This window comes from Leptidea sinapis, chromosome 12, assembly GCF_905404315.1.
Source record: "Leptidea sinapis chromosome 12, ilLepSina1.1, whole genome shotgun sequence".
Lineage (NCBI taxonomy): Eukaryota > Metazoa > Arthropoda > Insecta > Lepidoptera > Pieridae > Leptidea > Leptidea sinapis.
The window spans coordinates 7,212,283-7,234,906 of record NC_066276.1 but is presented as its reverse complement, the minus strand read 5'-3'; the positions used below and the strand labels follow the sequence as shown (position 1 = coordinate 7,234,906).

At 36.0% G+C, this 22,624-nt stretch overlaps 1 protein-coding gene across 1 annotated transcript in view; it reads right to left on the bottom strand.

Annotated features, from left to right (window-relative positions):
* The window catches only part of LOC126967196 (all trans-polyprenyl-diphosphate synthase PDSS1), an 82,463-nt gene that overhangs the window by 11,045 nt on the left and 48,794 nt on the right, over nt 1–22,624 (bottom strand). The window contains exon 5 of the mRNA XM_050811677.1: nt 371–460. Within this exon, the coding sequence (XP_050667634.1) occupies nt 371–460 (90 nt within the window). The remainder of the gene's footprint in view (nt 1–370; nt 461–22,624) is intronic.

The window sequence follows — 22,624 nt, the reverse complement described above, 5'->3', positions numbered from 1 at the left end:
AATGATGCCATCAATAACTGTATTGTTTCTTTCAATAGATGATAATTTCTAGCTATCCGAAATCGGCACTAGACTTTTCAGATACACCAAAACCGATAGTGCCGTATGGCACACTGTTCCCTCACCAAGTTCCAACCCATATTTTGTTTATAAGATGGTTTATTTTGCATGGTCTTATAGCTTGTTTAAATTGCTTTAAAATACATTCACACAAATCATCCATAAGCAATCTATTAATACACGTAAAATAATACGAATTGACAGAACGCTGCGCGAGCGCTAACATCACGCCTATCTGAGGATCTCAGAAAGGCTAACACTACATAAGCGAAGAAATGCCGTGACAGCGTGTATGGTGATGAGTACGTACCTGACTGAGCACCAGCGTGACCTCATCACTACGCAGGCGAGCTATCATCATCGATGCCACTGCGAGGATGAAGTCGCCGGCCATCGCCACCTGAAACACAGCAATAAAAGACGATACAGTTAAGTAGCCCATGGATTGAGAAGACATTGGAACATGCCCTCTCGAAACACTAGAGGAATCAATCACATGACCGACGCATGCCTCATCAATTTAAAATCATAATCATTAAATTTCTAAATGTTGTCCTAACCTTTAATACCAGGAAACGAAGAAGTTACCACTATCTTCTCTATAACGCGGTACTGTTATACCGCTTATTCAAATTAATATCCTCTATAACACGGGACTCAACCCGTAACATGGCGACTCCCAGATACATATTGTGACATTTATAATTATTTGTATAGTTCATAATAAGATTTGCGTACCTTTGCACGTGTGTCAATTGTGTTATTACAAAATTAAATTATTTTATTAAATCTGTGTATTAAAAACCTTAATAAAATAGTAAAACTAGGCAAACAATTGGAAATACATTTTACGCATTGTGATTAAATATTATTATTACGAATTACCAGGTCGTTAAAACGCGTTATATAGGAATATGCCTATATCGTGGTTTCCTATAACTTGGAACAAATCTACCGCGTTATAGGGAGAATAACCTATATAAAGTTCAAAATGTCGTCAATTGAACTGCAACTTGTAAACCTTGGAGATAAAACCATGTAGGGCTTATAAAATAATTTAGTAGTTTCGATTTATAGTATCTAGGGATACAAGGATAAGTTGTGTTTCAACAAATTATAAACGTTATAAATTTATTTCTTGAAACCGCCAAGGAAAACAAATAGCATTTAACCACCGATTTTTCCCAATTAACGGGTTAATTTCTAAAACAAATATTAAAGTTCAAAAGCGTCTGACGGTAGTTACACATTTTGCATCACTATATTGAAATACTTAACTGCTTAATCTTTGTGAAATATTATGAGAGGTATTCGGTTTCCAAGTAAAATGTGTGTAAAATTTATACGATTTAGTTAAGAAATAGAATTGTGTATGAAACATTGGTGCAAATGTGCATGATGCGCTCGAGGTTAACTATTGTGTAAGTATTTCTTAAGATAGAGTAACCGTTTATTATCTCATCACTTTCGAACATTATGTTCGCAACTTATCATAAAACTTCTAAATAATATTCCGTTTGTCTCAGCCAGTGTATATCTCACTCTTAATTAAATAATTTATACGTGTAGATAGAGTCTCTTGTTGTTAGACAAACAATAAAAACAGGCCAGGAAACTTGAGTGTGTGACAAACTACGTCTTACACTCACAATTTGTATGACACTTTGTGTTAGAGCGAATTCGCACTACGTCCGATCGGAATCCAATCCGTACCCGTGAAAAACTAAAAATTTAAAACTAAACCGTTCTAAAGGTTGCCGGAAAGAAATCGGATGACGGAAGCCGGATCTAGTGCGTAAACTACCATAGAAATAGTTCTACGACTACTTCGGACCGTGTTTTCACGGATACGGATCGGATTCGGATTGGACGGAGTGCAAAAGCGCTCTTAGTGTGCGTGAATTGCTCAAAATAAAGGCTAGTTCTAAACTAAATTTTTTCCGAAGTTTTCACAGCTGTCATAGTCTATCTAGACGTATAAGTAATCTAAGCATTCTTCATTTCATGTCACGAAGGAAAACCAAGACGAGATTTGTTCAAGCTGCGATAGAATATTAAACAGGACTCAGTTAACTCTGCTAAGTACAACAACGTGGTTCTTTATGTCTTTTTTTGTTGTTTATTTTTAATAAGCCTCAGTGTATCTTTTAAGATTTGAGAGCTTGGGTAAGGAAGAGGGAGGTTCCTTTGCTGCCGCTCAGAATCTTTGGGCTTTGCAAGAATCTTGAGCAGCACAGAATTGTAATGGGCAGAGCGTATCAATAACCATCAGCTGAACGTACTCCTCGTCTCGGCCCTTATTGTCATAAAAAACGGAAATAAGAAAAACGTTGCCACCAGAGTCCACTTCCATAAAAAAAAATTAAAAATTCAATAAATGTCAATAAACCTAAAATCTAAGTAGTTTCTTTATTCAATTATATTAGTATCAAAATCAATAAATAAATATTACATTATTAATGCGATGTAGATCACACAGATGACGTGTTGGTCAAGTTAAAAATACATCAATGTTGCCAAATAGCGACCAAACCGTTTTGGAGTAGAGTACATGGTACGGGTATGTATTCAGTTCAATGACAACCACCTGTGTGCCGAGCGGTATGTAATTAGCCAACCAAAGAAAACATAAATATTGGGTACAGCCTAACGCTATGTCGAACTGTAGGCGTACCTAAACCGTTACACATAATCGATAGAATTACCAAATTTGACTTCTACTAATGGACAAGGCACACAATTAATTTGACCAAGAATATCATAATCTACCCGGTCGTTCGACCTTTTTCAGACCGAGCCTTGCTCGGATTTTTAAGAATGTACAAAACTTAAACAAAAAAAACACTAGTAGGACATCTGGATTCGAACCGGGGTCTTCTGCTTTCCGGATCACAGCCTTGTTTAAAGTGGCAAAATTTACCTTTGTATTCTAATGTTATTGTACCTGTTTCTCATTAGAACACGGATGAAACTACATTTTTTTTTTATTGAAACCTAGCTAGATCGATCCATCGCCCCCGAAATCCCCTGTATACTAAATTTTATGAAAATCGTAATGTAACCTGTAGATGAAGCCACAACCTGAGAGTTCAACAAAGCATACAAGATTTTATGACGATAAACTCAAGTCACTCGAACGGTTAGCTCAGTTGACAGAGCACTGGCACGGAGCGCCAGAGGTCGTGGCTTCGAGTCCCGCATCGTTCATAAAATTTTGTATTCAAATTTTCATAATGACTTAGCGGATATTTAAAACATCGCTAATATATGCTTGTTAAAAAATGGTATTCATAATCACATATTAGAGCTAAAAAGCTCATTATCTCTTCGATAAAGCTGACGTGACTTATAGTAGCTAGGACCCTTCTATAATCCTATTTTAAGCACTCGAACGCAAAAAACATAGCCGACATCGATCAGCTGTTCGTTAAATAATGTGATAAATAGCTTTCCGCTCAAAGTTGTTGGATATCCGTCATAGATTGACAGCCGACAGACTTCAAAACTTTGATTTTTGAAGTTTGAAATTATTTTGACATCGACTTTTGACCACTGACAAACCATTGTCATTGAAAAGATGTCTGTTTCCATTGACAGTTCCTTATTATATTAGATACCTAAATCATGTTTTTTTTGTACGACATGGCAACATCGCACTACAGAGATGTATTAGTTATGGGAGATTTATCTAACGAATATGAATAAGGAATTTTATGGAACGTTCGATAGGCTTAAAACACGATTTAACTAATATAGCTTTATACCTTCGAAAAGCGTTTTATTATGAATAAGGCAGTAAGTATTTAGATTGTATTTTTGTGTATGACATGGAATAAATTTATCTTATTTCAATTATGCCTGAAATCATACCGAATGCGCCGTAGATTTACAATTAGTGATTTTAACATCCTAAAATTACCTAAGCCAAATTTGCTCGTATAACGGCCGTTCCCAATATACTATCTGCAGATAGAGATAAATTACTACCGTCTACTGTCAATAATCTGAAGCTGTCCCAATATACCCGATAAGTCATTCTTATCGCCTTGTATTGGGACGCGTGATTTGCAATTTCCATACAAACTTCTATCGCTGGTAATATATACGTCGTCCCATTGACAGACAGCGTGTACGGATAAGGTGAGCTACCATCGATAAGTATAATGGGACAGAAAAGTCAACGATAGTTACAATTATTATCTCAAGTAAGAGATAGACTGAATATTGGGAACGGCCGTAAAATAAATAGTTAATAATCGCGAGAGCCAATAGTAATGTGTTCTCGTGGTCGGCGGCCGTTCATTTCTCCGGGTTGCGATGGCGCGGCGCGTCGTCAAGAATGCGTAGAAAGTTGTGATGTCACGGCATACTAATTCTGTATGACGGTTTCGCCGGCACTACGCCGCTCATAAATAAATACTGACCAGCGGTTAGCCTACATCGGCACCGCCACCAGTACAACGTACGCGGACTAAACCGAAATCGGGACTAAAGCCACTCAGTCTGCAAGTATAAGACGGTGTGTTGCAAAAAAAAAATACTCATAAGTAGCTTAAATAATGTTTTTTATGAATTTGTCAATAATCTTTCATAGCATCAAGAATTAGTTCGTAAAATATGCTCCCTGTTGTTGTAACGAAATTGTTTCACAGCAGTACTGTCAAACAATAAATTCTCTCATAGAAATTATGTCCATGCAAAATAAATATTGGAAATAATAAATAATTATGGGTTGCAAATCGAAATAAAAACTATACTATCTCTCAAGTTGGACTAAGCTGCACTCCATCAAGTGAACTCCATTAAAATCCGTTCATTAGTTTAGGAGTTCACTGGAAACAAAAATTCAGGACACTGGATTTATATATTAATTGTATTATTAATATATTTAATAACATAGTTAAGGAAGACATAGTTTCTAGCACTTATCTTCCAAGCAAGTAAATGTTTATAATAATAATCTTGGTAGATATTATGAAGATAACACAACACGTAAAAACGCCAGAAGTGTCCCCATACAAGCACCTACTTATACTAGACGTGGAGTATGCATTTAATATAGTTAGCTTACAGTCTATTAACAATATCCTGTACATTTGAGGTCAAATCATCGATCATTTCAACCGGAAGACGTCCACTGCTGGACAAAGGCCTCCCCCAAATATTGCCATGACGATCAGTCCTGCGCTGCCCTCATCCAACGTGTACCGGTGATCCAGAACTATTTCATCGATACCACTTTACAATGCTGTCAGTGATTGACTCTCAAATTAAAAAAATATTTGATCGTTATCTCGTCATAATTTATATACTCACTAACGTAACTCTTTTCAGTTGTGAGTCGTTCCTCTTCGAATGGTGATAGTTTTATGAAGTTCAATTTTAGTCATTTAAAAATGCGATTTCGCATCAAAATATTTGATAGTTATTGTATGAACGGTCCAACAAAACTATTTAGTCTACTTTAACTAAGTATTCTACTTCTTGTAGTAACTAAATAGTAATTTTTAGTATTCGATATGTGTACGTACTCATTTTATTCTTAACCGTGTAATTTTACGAATAAAACTAATATTAAATATTTAATAGGACACCTGTATATCTCTCGTTCAAACACAAATTGTGTAATATTAAATACGTCTACATATTGAGACTTAGCATTCACGATGTGTTCACACATTGATTGACACTATAAATCAATTAAACAATTTGAGCTACAAGAACCGAGCTCCGAATATTAATACGGATAATGAACGGACATCTAAAATAGAAAGTTGAGAGGCTACACGTATCAAACCTGGTTGTGGCGCGGTTTCAAAATGATACCATGGGTTTTCGATCACGAATCGAGTAATCTTAAACGTGGATAAACTATTATAACTCAGAATAGAAAAAGTTGTTAATCAAAGCAATCTATCGTACAACGGATAATTGTGTTGCAACGAGATTTTATTTGGTCGATAGATTGTTAATTAGTATAACTTAATTGAATACTTTTTATGTAATTTGCAATGAGCTTCCTTGTGCGGTGTTTCCGGGACGATACGACATGGGTACCTTCAAAAAAAGCGCGTACACCTTCCTTAAAGGCCGGAAACGCTCCTGTGATTCGATCAAGAGATTGTGGGCGGCGGTGATCACTTAACACCAGGTGACCCGTACGCTCATTTGTCCTCCTTTTCCATAAAAAAGTATCAAAATTTTTTTGCAAAATTAATTTTAAAAAGTTTCATTCTAAAATAGAATCCGTTTGCTCTCGAAGCAGTCGTGGGTGATACATAGATCCCCTCTTTCGCGAAGCTCAAACATTTTGAAATAATACGCCCTTGAACCGTAAGACCTTTGGAGAAAGAGACGCAACGCGGTATATTGTGCAATGTGTCCGGCAATACACTTAAGAATAATTAAATTTTTAAATATTTATGTTCATTCAAATATATACATACTTCTACGTCGATATTGCATAGAAAAGATTAATAATGGGCCAAGAATTTTAAGAATGAAGCTAAGATCATTTATACGTCTAGATAGACTATGACAGCTGTGAAAAATTCGAAAAAAAAATGAGTTTAAAACTAACCTCTACTTTGAGCAATTCACGCACTCTAACATGAAGTGCCATGCAAATCGCGAGTGTAAGACGTAGCTTGTCACGCACACTAAACTTATATTCTTGGCCTTTTTTTGTCGGTTGTCTTACAGCAAGAGATTGCCCTGCCCATTACAATGCAGTGCCGCTCGGGATTCTTGAAAGACCCAAAAATTCTGAGTGGCACTACACACCTTGAGACATAAGATTTTAAGTCTCATTTGCCCCGTAATTTCACTAGCTGCGGCGCCCTTCAGACCAAAACACTTTAATGCTTATACATTACTGCCATTAAAAAAATTGCAGATGACGTTCGGTCGGGATGTTTATTAATTTAAAGTAGAAGCAGTAGAGGCGATGCAGATAAAAAACTAAAGCCTGAAGAACGTATAATCAGTATTTCACGGCCATCAAATATATCAACATTGTTAATTGTATCAAACGTAATTATATCAATAAACGGGATCGCGTACGGGAGTGAGCATACTGGCCGCGGCGTGACGTGCGCTTCGTTCGCTCGGTTGCGCAAACCACGCACGCATTAGCACACTTTCTGCGACGCGTCCACTGTACGCCCTCAAAACGTATCCGTTACACGTTACACACCAATCTATACGAACCATCTTTGATTTGATTTACAACTGGGAAGCATTTAACAATCTGAAACTAAAATAATATACCTACGACCAATTCTTGTTATTTAAACAATATCTACATATATAGCTAGCCGTTCCCGCCCGCTTCGCTGGGCAAATTTTGAAAGGAAATAAATTAAAAATTTATTCATCTTATTACAAAAACAATTAAAAAATAAGTAGCATCAAATGGTGGTAGTTTCATGTCGATACGATCAGTGGTTTAGGCGTAAAGGAGCCTCAAACAAAAAAATAATATATATATATATATATATAAATTTACACAATTTTTGATTCAAACGTAATTATCATTTTACTAATGACATCTGGTACATCATTGTTATTTACAGACAAACTCAGATTGTTCAATTTAAAAGTTGGAACAGAATTTCTTATATCCAAAAGATAACATTAAAAACGTAATGTCTGATCAATTCAACCAACATCTATCAAAACAAGATGCTACTGAAACTAAAATACTGCTAGAAGTCAAAGATACATAATATAAGCAACTACGACGTTACAAGTCGAGCATTAGACACGATAACATAGGGTTTACAAATTCTTAGCTGAAAAGCAACGATAGTGGCACTTCTAATAATATTTAGATAAAAAGAAAAGAATAAGAACAGTATCAAGTTCCTAAAACGTAAAAACGCACACTTTAATCGCACTCACAGTTAAAACCGCAGAAAAAGTTGCAATGAAATTTCAACATATAAAAAAATATATATTTATATTCCGAGAAAGCGCGACGTAACTCTATATAATAATATTTACATCTGTATACGTGGACGACGTAGGAGCACACATGTTAGGAGCTAGAGAGTGAAAGGCTTTCTCAAGAACTTGTCGAAAGTTAGCCCATCGCGAGCCACATGAATAATTAACCAGAAAAATCTCTACGATTTCACGCCAACTTAATTCTGAATGCGTTGTGGTTTCTATTCTGCAATTTCATTTACAGTTTACACCTATATATAAGAACGCTAGTACAACCTTTATAAACTAGCGATTAATTAAATACATATTGGCTTAACATCTCTTAAAATTGCTTTAACAATACTTTATTGATAGATATTCAGTCCATAGGAATATTAAATCGAATCATGTGATCTTGAAAGATGTGTCTACCCCATTAATAGTTGTGACATTATTTTGCAACGAGCAGGTCTCGAATTCGGCTCTCGTGATCAAGTGCCAGTGCAGACTTGAGTGTTTCGCAAGGCTAGCCTTGACAGTGGAGGGCAAGTGGCGGATGGAAGGTGAATGTGGCGGATCTGTGTCAGAGCAACTGGCCTTCAATCCCCTCCACGATGCTCGCCGCCCAACCCCTACCAACACTACTTGATTACCTTTATGCTATTGCCCATCTAAATGTATTGCTAAACAAACCATTTTTACTACGTGTGGGTGTTATCTACGCTTGACCTAGAGTACATCTTGAACTGCTTTTCATAATATAAGAACCTTAGTCATTATTTCTGTGAGGTGTAACTATGTCGATACTTCTCTCAGAGCTTTCCAGGACAAAAGTACCTACAATATCATATTTATCTTTTTGGAAAATTGAAAAAGTGCAACATAGACTACACCATTAACATGTCATCATTAGTATAGTACGTGAAAGGCTAGGCCGCCTCCTACGTAAAGCCTTTTCCTTATAACTGTATGGTATTTTTATAGAAGAGTCTATATAAAGACATTGGTTTAAAAATGTTAAAGATTTATTGGAATTTCAATCAATGTAAGTACAGTGAGCGGTTGGTCCGGTACAGTTGCGAAACACACAGGTATCCACGCCTCGCTCGCGCCGAGGCGATTAGTGGCCGAATGGGTCATCGTTTCAACATACCTAACATACCAGTGACATATACACAACTCAATTCATGATTTATTAAATAGGACGACTAACGTCTTGCGTGTCACCTTACGGTAAGTGAATACCTTCACCCATGGTTTTTTGCAACAGAAAATGAAATACAAAGACGTCTGTTTTCGATTTTCGAATGATTATACGCACGTTTAGTCTACACCGTTAAGGTGAAGGAAATGATAATTAGGAAAAGCAAGAAGCAGACACAGAAATGCGAAGAAATTTAAAGGTTGTGTGTGAAGTTGCGAAACTCACGCTGGGCCAAAATGGTCATTAAAAATTACAAGCTCCAAAGCGTAAACCAGGTCTGAAAAACACTTCAACAAAAAAAAAAATTACAAAGAACTTGTCGTCTATTGAGAAAGTTTTCCAAGCGAATTCTTGTTGTTTTTATTTAATATTAGCTTTATTTTTAATTTTGCTAAACACAAATACCTATTATGAAAGTCATGGTAACGATATTGTTATCGAGTTTGCCAAATTACTACGTTCTTATTGAGAACCCTTAATAGTTTGTAAGCGAGAATTACATTTTTGTTAGACTTCACGAACCAGCGTTGTGAATTTATTTTATTTCACACAATGGGGAAATCTCCCCATGTCCCTAAAATGTTCCTGTCTGCACTTTATGATTTGTAATCACCATAGAACAATCACCAACTCGTAAAAATTACTCTTTCCAAATAATGTCACAAATACCTATTCAAAATGGCAAAAAAAAGGATCATGAATAAAAAATAGAATACGCGTTAGGCAAATTAGTTAAATAAGATAATGAAGTTGTCGACAATTAGACAAAGCAGGTTTAACCTTGACCTGAGGATGCAAAACAATTTACAAATAAGAACGTTTGTCTTACAAAATGTTTTGGCATCATTAAGCTTACGGCCGGCACTTTTACTGTTGATGTCCGAGAAACTTGAACTTTAACGAGATGTAAACAAAGTCTGCCAAGTTATTCACTGAAGATTTATTGCTTCTGATAATGCTAGTTCATGACAATTCTGCTGTAAATTCAAGTTAGGAGTCAACAAACAAAATGTTTTTGAGTAAGACACATTTTTTGAATATGATTTTTACATTTAGAACGAAATATAAGAACAAACTCCTCAAAACAAACATTAAATAAGAAGCAATGTTACAAAAAGCAATCGCTACAATCGACAACTCGGATTGTAAATGTGTAAGCTAGCATGCCTCTGAACTACTTAGACGTTAGAAGGTCATGGAGGAAAGCGTTGAATGAATTTTGCTTCCAACGAAATAGTGTGATACACCGCGCGAAACGGTCGAATGAAAGTAACAAAGGTAGTAGTCATTCTGTAATCAATTTATAGTTGAAAAAGGAAAATGAGGCTATTTAAACGAAGATTTATGATAAGATTTCAATTTCTGTTGTAAAGCTATCGACTAGTATAACAATAAAACTAATTTCTTTATTCATGGTGATGAGCCTTTAGGTGATTATATACTTACATCATTTCTCTCGAGTATGTTCTAAATGTTCAGGTACTCATGAATTTGTCGCTCTCAAGTGTTCTTTCATACAGTCATGCTACTTGGCTTGGGATAGGCATTCTTGAACATTTTTTATGGAATAAATAGGAGGATATATCCAGCATGTTGTTGTGTTACGGCCGTTTCCAATATTCAGTCTATCTCTTACTTGAGATAAAAATCGTAGCTATTGTTGACTTTTCTGTCCCAATAAACTTATCGACGGTAACTCAAGGTGAGTTACCGTCGTCGATCCGTACACGCTGTCTGTCAATGCGAGGACGTATAGCTTACCAGCGATAGAAGTTTGTGTGAAAATTGAAATTCACGCGTCCCAATATAGGGCGATAAGAATGACTTATCGGGTATATTAGGACATCTTCATGTTATTGACAGCTAATTACTGACAGTAGAATTTAGTAATTTATCTCTATATGTAGATAATATATTGGGAACGGCCGTTAATCTTCTTACCTGAGTTGGGCTTTGATTTACTTACTCACTTTACTTGCAAGAAATAAGTTGTTATATTTTTAGAATTTTGCCTGTCCATAGGAACACTTTGAAATTTATCAAAAATGATAATTCTCTTAATTTACTCTTTGAAGTAATAATACTGTATTGTGTCGCAAAGATCGTTAAAAGGTTTTCGATTTTAGAAACAAAGAAGTCTTAAATCAATCAAAGCAAAGTAATTATACTTAAGGCTAAAGAAATAAGGCTTTCAGAAATCTGTAGTGGGACAAGGCTATGAACAATCTTAGACTGCACGGACAATAATACATTGTTAACCCAGTGGAAAATATTGATGTTACCCATACCGACGAGTGTGCGATTTATACCACGAGGCGAAGTCGAGGGCCTTAATACAACCGACTAAGGTACTGGCGCTTTCTTTAGAATAATGTACTATGTATGCATGTATGTATATACATAGTACATTTTTTTATACTTACGAGAAAAATGAATTAGTACCAAGGTGAGAAATTTAGCAATTCCTGCGTGGGTGAGATTTGTGATACATAGTCCTTTTTTGAAACGAATAAAATCAAAAGTAACATAGCAATTTCAACAAATAAATTGCAAGTATCAATTTTACAAATTAAACGCAGATAATCTATTTGGTAGCCTATTTAAAAAAACATTAAGCCGAGTTGTAAAAAAAGTGGCATAAAACGGCATTTATTTGCTCAAAATTGATTCCTTTAGAATTCTTTTTGATGTCATTTCTAATAACTACTAGATACTACTACCGCTTCGGAAACTAATGGCGCTCTGAGAGAGAAGAAGCGGCGCAAGAAACTCTCCCAGCATTATTTTTCTGCGCTCTTTTCAATAAAAATATACAACATTGTACAGTCATTTCTATAGGAATAAAATAATCACAATCTAGTCCCAGGCTGTCCGATCATTTATATATTCAGCAGTGGAGTAATAGGATTTACGGCAGAGCCATTTTTTTATAAAACATTTAAATTTATTTATAGATCATGCCTGAACAGAGGCTGGGACTTTATTATAGAAGTGTATACATTTACCCTTGAAGCTATTATGTATCTTATGAAGCCTACATATCTGTAACATCAATTGCTAAGGCACTACTCGAGAAAACAACTGTAAGTCGAACCAAATTTTATCTTTCGAAAGTTGATCTAATGTGTCGCAAGTTTCTTCTAGGTAAATAGAAAGGAAAGTGAGTTAAAATTAATTACATAAAAATGAACGTCATCTAAGATATAAAACTTGAGCAATTAAAAGTTTACGGTGAAGCTAATTAAAATAATGAATGAATAGATATTACGATGTATTACGTGCACAGAACCAGTGATTATTTATTAAGATTATTATAATACTAGCTGACCCGGCAAACGTTGTTTTGCCATATAAAGTATAATTCACGCGATAGTTTTATAAGTAATAAAATATTGCCTATATTATAGCCTGTACATCATTTTGTTCTATTGTCAATAGTTTCTGCAGCGCACGCAAAAATAGGTTTTCGATTTTACACCTTGTGTTACAAAATAGCAATTTTATTACGGATCCCTAATTTTGAAAAAAAAAAAACATAGCCTATAGCCTTCCTCGATAAATGGACTACCCAACACTGAAAGAATCATTCAAAGCGGACCAGTAGTACCAGAGATTAGCGCGTTCAAACAAACAAACAAACGAACACTGCAGCTTTATATATTAGTATAGATAGTATACTTACAAAATGGATTTTTATTATTGTTCCATTCTAACGTTAATAAGGATAATATTTAAAGAAAGATTTTTTTAGATAAAATTTTGGTTCAAATATCACGGTTGTGTGATTATAAGGAAATTTTTCTTATGACTTATCGTGTATTATAATAATACTAGCTGACCAGACAGACGTTGTTCTGTACATAATAAATAAAATACCGTTTTTGATGACTTTTTCAATAATTTTTCATTGTAACATAATAATATGCTCCTTGTTGTTATAATGAAATTGTTTCACAGCAGAACTGTCAAACCGCGCGTCAAAAATACTCTCACAGAAAATATGTCCCAACAAAACAAATATTGGAAATAAAAATAATTATGGGTCCAAAATCGAAATAAAAACTATCCTACCTCTTAAGTTGAACTGAACTGCACTCCATGAAGTAATCCCCATGAAGAAATCCGTTCATTAGTTTAGGAGTCCATTGAGGACAAACATTGTGACACGAGATTTATATATATTAAGATATTGTATTCCAGCACATGCCAGGTGAAGTAATTTATTTTGTAGGAAAGATGGATAAACGAGCATGTGTTTCCTCTAAAGGTGCGTACAGACTGGTTAAATGTAACATTGTAACATTGCACCATGTATCATTGCATGTTCGGTGCAAGCGTGTACGCATAGCGCGCACATACCGTGCATTCACTACGAAACCAGTCAGCCGCAAATGTTCCCCTTTGTGATCGTTCAAAAAACCGACAAATCACGGGTCGCCCTGCGCGGTTGCAATGCTCGTAGCGTGCGCGTGAAATACTTGTTCGCGCGCAAGACGTCCAAACTATGAGAAATTGTTACACCTTTCATGATACTTTGCGGCGATGTGTACGGCGAATTCTTTCATTGTATTCTTACATTCCACCAATCTGTACGCACCATTATGGTGAAGCAGCCGCAACGGTGATTTGGATTTGCGAAATCAATTAGGTTTCGAAGGAGAACTAACCGCTATTACAAATACACAATGCAATGTTCCACAGAAATCACGTTATAAAATGTGCTTCTTCTTTGAATTTAATTAAAATTGAATCTCATTGTAAAGTCCAGTGGGTATAGATTTAATTGCACAGTAATTTATTCTCGAGTTTCGATGTAAAATTGAGAGATCGAAGTAAAGGGCGAAGTTTTTATATGCCAGTAGCATAATTAGTGATTATTATTGCATCAGGCAGCACGGGAAAAGGCAAATTCATTAATTTTTTATCGCAAGTTTTACTTACTGGAGACCAAAAGCCCGTGTATTACGGATTGTCGCCACAAGTGAATTTCGACACAGCCGAATACAAGCGCCGAACTACAAAAAGTCAACTGCTGTTACACAACACAATGTATGGTACTAAATGGGAAAGTCCTTAACAATCCTCGACTAGTAAGGTTCTACATATTACATATATATAAAATTCTCGCGTCCCAGTGTTTGTTACCAAACTCCTCCGCTAAACCAATTTGTTTGAATATTTGTGCGTATATCGGGTAGGTCAGATAATCGGCAAACATCTATTCTTCATACCCCTAAGAGATAAGAGTCCCCCACTCCTAAATAATTTTCAACCGCCTACGATCAACACTCTTTTTTTGTATCCCGATTTTACCATTATTCTATTCTATCCACAGATACGCAATGGAGTCGCAATGCCCATTACAATGCAGTACCGCTCAGGATTCTTGAAAAACCCCAAAAATTCTGAGCGGTAGTACAATTGCGCTCGTCGCCTTAAGACACAAGATGTTAAGTCTCATTTTCCCAGTAATTTTACAAGCTATGGCGCCCTTCAGGCCGAAACAGAGTAATTTTACACATTACTGCTTTACGGCGGAAATAGGCGCCGTTGTGGTACCCATAATCCAGCCGGCATCCTGTACAAAGGAGCCTCCCACTGATACACCATTACTGTTTTAGTGAGAAATAAAATTGTACAACAAACATTATTAATAATTTAAAACAAAAGCCCAGTTACCAGTCTCGATAAGATAATCTGGAGTGCCCGAAGAGTGAAAGCTACGAAACAAGCGGCCTTGAAATTGATTGAGTTCAAAAATCTTTAACGAATATCTCTGTCTACACGTCGACTTCATTAATTAAATGTTACAACATTATTCTAACCTTATATTTTGCCGCTACACACAGTTGCATTAATTTTAATTAAATCTTTGATTAGACAGTAGTATGTTAGCTCTTAAAATAGATGACCTCGCACAGTCGTGTTTTTTTATGAGTAAATTCGACGAGCAAGACTTAACTTATGGAAAGTGCAACAGCATCGCAATTGCGCGTCACTTAAAAAGACATAGGATGTTAAGTCTCATCAATCCAGTAATTTCAGTAGCTTTACCAGTTAGCTCCTTTGCACAGAATGCCGGCTAGAATATGGATATCACAACGGCGCCTATTTCTCCCGTAAAACTAGGTAATGTGTAAGCATAATTGTGTTTCGGTCTGAAGGGCGCCGTAGCTAGTGAAATTACTGGGCAAATGAGACTTAACATCTTATGTCTCTTGAGACAAGCGCAATTGTAGTGCCGCTCAGAATTTTTGGGTCATTCAAGAATCCTGTGCGGCACTGCATTGTAATGGGCAGGGCGTATCAATTACCATCAGCTGACCGTCCGGCTCCGGACCAAATATAGCCCATCATTTGCGCAATAACATGTTCGTACATAATCACCTTACCCTAAGATACTCAATGCCGTTTTTGATCACAGAGATAGACAGTCAAGGATTTTAAAAATAGTGAATATCACGTATTAAAAAAAATTACGAACAGAGCCCACAGATTTATATAATTGTATTGATATACATATAACATACATCCTACTAACCCTACTAAATAATATCTTCCGTTTCTTGGCGTGCGTCCGTGCAGAATGTGATGTCGCTATGCCAACTTAATGGCTGACAGGCTTGCCCTGCATGTTTCAGTATGACAACTCGATGAAAACTGAATTAGCAGACGCCTCTGCTTATGACATGATATTCTCATTTTATTGAGATAAAACCTTTAGTTGCGAATGCAACGGGCAACTACTAGTATATAATATATCACAATAAATATATAGTCAACATTTTTTGCCGACTTGCGTCAAACTGTTCCGCGCTAAGCATCAAGCATAGCAATTGAGTTGATAAGTTAACGTATAATTTTTTAATACTCTTAATTTAAATATTCGAGACGCGTACAGACCTGATTAAAACACGATGTCCCACGGCATCGCAAAGTCCAGCGAACAATAAGTTCCGAGACATATTCTGAACAATGGCCGCAGATACGATAAGAATCATCAATTTGTTGATGACGTTTCTAGGTATCCTTGCCAGTGGCAGCTATTGTCGCAAACTATGCGGCGTAAGTATTCTGAATAGCAAATATTTAAATCAGAACTAAAGGAAAAACATCAAGCCAACGACCCTACGGAACAACCTTTTGCCACGCAAATTGCTAGGCATAAAGTCTTGCAATTGCAAACGCGAAAGATTAAAATGGAAATTAGTGTTTGAAACAATGGTAATGAGACTACCATTAATTTTATTCACGTAACACGTTTACGACATCAGTAAATAGTTCCATATAATGCGCATAGTAACATGATCGTAAATGATGAACAAACAGACGCACCCTTGGTTGATATCACACACACACACACGGTATATGCGAAACGGATAAATCAACACCATTCAGTTTGTTCTAGTGACATAACTGAAATTCTTGTTCTTCATTGGAACGGCTCTCTGCAAACATTGACATCCGCAAGCCCACATTAAAGTTCAAAGCCAGTTAGTAACTTCGTAACCCAATTTGAAGACGAAGAACAACTCGTATGCGAATTCCAATCAATTTTTATATGGAAAAGGAGGACAAAGGAGTGTACGGGTCACCTGGTGTTAAGTGATCACCGCCGCCCACATTCTCTTGCGACACCAGAGGAATCATAGCTTTTTTTGAAGGTACCCATGTCGTATCGTCCCGGAAACGCCGAGGAACACACACAAGGAAGGTCATTCCACAGCTTTGTAGTGGAAGAAAGCTTCTTGAAAACCTCACTAATGCAAAAAACAACAACCGCATCTAATATCTTCATACATCGGAAATTTCAATAGATATAATTGCATCTAATACCCTTGTTTAGAATACGAAGTGAAGAGACGAGCAAGAGATTCATCTGATTGTGAGCAATACGTTCTACCCACTACAATACAGTACCTATCAGGATTTTCGGAAGCCCAAAGCTGTGAGTGGCACCGCGATTGTGCTGGCTACCTTGAGAAGATGTTAACTCCCGGAAAGAGAAGCACAAATAATGTAGTATGAAAGAACAACGCCTTGGTATTTTTTTTTTCATAAAAATAAGGGAAGAGACGAGCAGGACGCTCAGCTGATGGTAATAGACGCGCCCTGGCCATTAAAATGCAGTGCCGCTCAGGATTCTTGAAAAACCCCAAAAATTCTGAGCGGCACTACAACTGCAATCGTCACCTTGAGACATAAGATGTTAAGTCTCATTTGCCCAGTAATTTCACTAGCTACAGCGCCCTTCAGACCGAAACACAGTAATGCTTACACATAAGTGCTTCACGGCAGAAATAGGCGCCGTTGTGGTACCCATAATGGAACCGGCATCCGTGCAAAAGAGATTTATCGCATTGGGACTTTTAAGCTATATCTTAGCCTGAAAAAATTAGTCACAATAGTTTATTGCGATCAAATAGTAAATAAAGCTTTAAGAAGTATTTTGTATGTGATATCACATTGCAGGAAGGCATTTGTGTGTTTATCCTTGATGAAGAATGATACTCTGTGCGTGCTTGTGATCATTATTTAAATGTAAAATGAGATCCTTTTGTAAATATATACACTACACAATACTTGTAGTAAGCATACTAAACAGAGTGCTTTGTAGTAGCTCAAACCAATCTAGGTGGGAGGCTCCTTTGCACAGGATGCCGGCTAGATTATGGGCACTGAAAAGCAGTAATGTGTAAACATTACTGTGTTTCGGTGTGAAGGGCGCCGTAGCTAGTGAAATTACTGGGCAAATGAGATTAAACATCATATGTCTTAAGGTGACGAGCGCAATTGGAGTGCCGTTCAGAATTTTTGGGTTTTTCAAGAATCCAGAGCGGTTCTACATTGTATGGGGCTGGGCGTATCAATTACCATCATCTGAACGTCCTGCTCGTCTCGTCCCTTATTGTCATAAAAAAATGGTATAACTACCATTGTACCAAAAACAGTACGTGATATTTTAGAAACAAACTATAAATTGTTCAAATATTGTGCTCTTTTCAAACTAATTGTAGGCTTACCAGAGAAGCCCGAACCAACCGTGAACACACATGACTCAGAAGGTAAAATTAATCCGCGGAATGTGACCAGCTGCTATATGACGTGTCTTTTGACTAAACACAGCAAACTAGGACAACAAATTAGACAATATTTAGCAAGAAACACAAGAAACAGCTGCACAATATACTGTGTCATTGTGTTAATTGTATCTTCAATATTTCTTCACCAAAGGCTACACGTGTATCGGCAAAGATTGCTTTAGCTCATGGACTATATCGCTTGGACATCAAAATGCAGAAATCTCGCGTTTCAACTGATACCAAAAAATATGTTTTATATAATCTGTTTTGATTATTATAATCAAGTTATTATTTATCTACAATCAAATGCTGTTTTCTTATGATTGACACTTGCATTCTGCTTTGAACTTTAAAACTGTCCTACAGCTGTTTTCAATAACCTATCTATCTTTAGTTTAACTTACTAGACGTAGACAAATCTTTCCTTTTACGCTTACTAACATTTCAATAACCTATTGACAGATAGCATTTGACTATAACTATATTCGACATAACTACGGATAGATAAGATCTTGTCATTAAACGGTGACAGCAATCTATCCGTAACGACCGTTCCCTATATACTAACTACAGATAGAGAAAAATTACTTCCTTCTACCGTCAGTAATTAGCTGTCAATAATCTGAAGCTGTCCCAATATACCCGATAAGTCATTCTTATCGCCGTATTATATAGGGACGCGTGAATTGCAATTTCTATACAAACTTTATATCGCTGATAAGCTATACGTCGTCCCATTGACAGACAGCGTGCACGGATAAGGTGAGTTACCTTCGATAAGTTGATTGGGACAGCAAAGTCAACCTTAGTTACGATTTTTATCTCAATTTAAGAGATTGACTGAATATTGGAAACGGCCGTTAGTTAAACTAAGGGTAGGTAGGTTATTGAAAATGGCCGTTAATTAACAGAAAACTTAACTTGATAGTTAGTCCTACGTGCCAAGTCCATCGCGCACCGACCGCCTGACAAACCTGACATCTGCACATTTACACAACTAGTCATATTATTTTCTTCTGCTTCTAACATTAATGTGTAAATATACAAAGAGGGCACGAGTTTCGACAATCACCTTGACAAATTTAATAGATACAATAAATAAAAGGGTATATTACTCAACACACGCGCTGCCGATGTTCACACACCCATCTTTATTCAATTTATATTATAATAATGCTATAAATTTACACATTTGTGTTACAATGTATCGCATTTCGTAAATGATTTCACCGAATTAAAATAATAGTGGTACCATTTCTTTCAATATGTGTTCGTAAGATTTCAAATTCAAATTCAAATATTTTTATTCAAAATAGGATTTAAAATCACTTATTGAACGTCAAAAACTACCACCCATACAAAAGAGACTGCCTCAGACCTGAGAAAAATGGGCGCAAGAAACTCAGCGGGCTTTTTTTTAATATAAAATATGGACTACAATGTGATATCGTACAATAAACATTTATTATTAAAGAGCCTGACGGTGTTCGCTTTATTCCCAGTCCGTGGTGTCATTAAGAAAATCGTTTATGCTATAATAACCATTCCCACACAAACGTTGTTTAACAATTCTTTTAAATTAGAAGTTTCAAGAACACTGTACTCTTTCGTTTGTTCAATAAGTAATTCCATTTTTTATATTTTTTTCCATTAAATATATAATTATCAAAAAAAACCCTGTTTCGAGTAATGGGGTCCCCAAATGTCAAGAGAGATGTTACTTTAGTGCACCAAGTTATTTCTAATCGATCTTATCTTTGTATTAAAACTTTTAAATGACAAGATTGATTCTCCTCAACTTCTGAATAAAATAAATTTTCGTGTCCCTGTTAGGTATCCCCGGAAGCAAATTGTTCCGCTAGTTCCACCGTTTCCAATATGTATGTTTGGAGCGAACTCTCCTATTCCTAGCCTGTGCAAGACGGTAAACACATGTCGTGATTACATCAATATTATTTTCACGTCTTCTGTCCACACAGTTCGTAAATTATTTGTATGTAAGTTTAGTGAATAAAATGTATAGTCATAATAAATATATTTCTTAGTCCTATATAATAATAATTTAATACCAAATTTAACCATTATTACTTGTCAGCATGTATGTTTTTTTTCTTGTCTTAAACTAATATTTACCTTGTGAAAATTATTGAAGCATGTTCTAGATATCTGTAATTGTTTGTTACATTAAGTACAATATATATAGTCTGTATCTATACATATAAATAGAATTGTAGTATCTGTTTGTAATATTGAAATAACGTTTTTTACTACATGTATATGGATTTCTATACATACACCAAAATAACACTTTTTTCAATTTTTGTCTGTTTATTCCGGCTAATCTCTGAAATGGCTGTACCGATTTTGACGACACTTTAATTGGCAGGTAGCTGATGTAATAAGGAGTAACTAAGGCTAAGTTTATTTTAGAAAAATTCATTTATTTTAGAAAAATAAAGTAATGTTGCAATGACCAAGAAACAGTCTAACTCTAAAAATAATTGATATGGCAAAACAACGTTTACCGGGTCAGCTAGTTAAAAATATATAATGCATCAATGTAAACAAATATGGCTACCTCTAAATATAATAAATAAAGTAAGTAATATAGTTCAAGAAGTTTTTAATGTGTAACCACCACAGAGAAACATTTTCTTCAATATCCACCAAAGTCGTGTTATCATTTCGACGTATTTCATATCGCTGTATGAATCAGTATCGAATATAAATCTTAGATGACCGCAAGACACTTTCACCGGGGGTCGTCAACTTGTTGGTTCTGCGTTTACCGTGTGTTTCTCTTCTCTATCCACTCTCGAATGCCGGCCGTCAGTACAGTGTACCATATCGCCGTCCCGCTCGCACGGTACGAGAGAGAAAGGTGTCGTCTACCCGTATCAAGCCGAATCAACGTCGCGGACTAGTTCCCACATTTTGTTATTCTCTTTCTATGTGGGTCGAGAACCTATACGCGACTTAATGACCCAAATTTCTCGATTCTTTTTATTGTACACCGATCTAATGTAGTCGGCGTCTGTTTGGTCTTCAAATATTCAAATATTTGTATATCACTATAAAGTGAATATACATAAGTACACACACTTAGAGTAAATAGTTAAAAATATGTAAATCCATGTTGATTAGCACCGAAATTTTTGAAGTTACGTTATATTCACCAGCAAAATGGAATTGGGCAGGCCTCATATCAAGGGCCAGTTACTAATGATGGAGCAGTATAGCAACAAAGTGGTACCCATTAGACGCCAAAAGAAGAAGAGGTAGACCTGGTACTAGATGTAAAGACGCTGTAGTAAATTACAAAGGAGTGATGTGGTCCCGCACATCACACAATAAGGACGAATGGAAGAAGAAGGGGGAGGCCTTTGCCCAGTGGGATGACATATAAAATATTGTAAATAAATAAATATTTACCAGTGCGAGGCTTCTGTCCCCGCCATGGGGGCGACTTGTTCGTCCATTAATCAGTAGTGTGCAAGCATTATTGATTTTCCGTTTAAACGGTGCCGTAGCTAATGAAGTTACTGGGCTAAAGAGACCAGAGCGGCTAGTCATTGTAAAGCAAATTCAGAATCTATAAAAAAACTAGCCGACCCAGCAAACGTTGTATTGCCGATATTAAAATCGCGATACAAAAGTAACTGTTGATCGTAGATGGGTGAAAATTTGAAGTTGTATGTATTTTTTGATGCTGACTCATAATCAAACAAATTAAAAAAAATGTCAAAAAAAAAATCGCATGGACCACCCTTAACATTTAGGGCGATGAAAAATAGACGTTGTCCGATTCTCAGACCTACCCAATACGCACTCAAAATTTCATGAGAATCGGTCAAGCCGTTTCGGAGGAGTTCAAAGTTTAACACCATGACACGAGAATTTTATATATTAGATATTTTTATTTTATTCAATAAATCATGCTCTAAAAAGATCAGAAGTAACTTTCCGACTACCAACTATTAAATTGATTGAAATAGGCGTTACTTTACGGATATAACTATCCAAATGTTTTGAGTTTTCTTTAGTGTTAATTCTGCGAATATTTGTCTTTAAACAATTCGACACGTGTTTCGCCACCACACAAGGCATTCAGACATGTTGACTCGCCGAAATCTGGCACGAGACTGAACTAACATTTCCAACTAGTAAAAAAAAAGTTAGTTCTTTGCTTGCAAAATATTTTATTACTAGATTATGCGACTATAAAAGTGTAACTTAAAATTTTAAGTGTTGATCAATGTTGATATAGGCAATAGTCTTGTGTAAACCACACACACACCGAGTACGCAACTTTCAAAATAAACACATTAAATCGAAATAATATGAACACGGC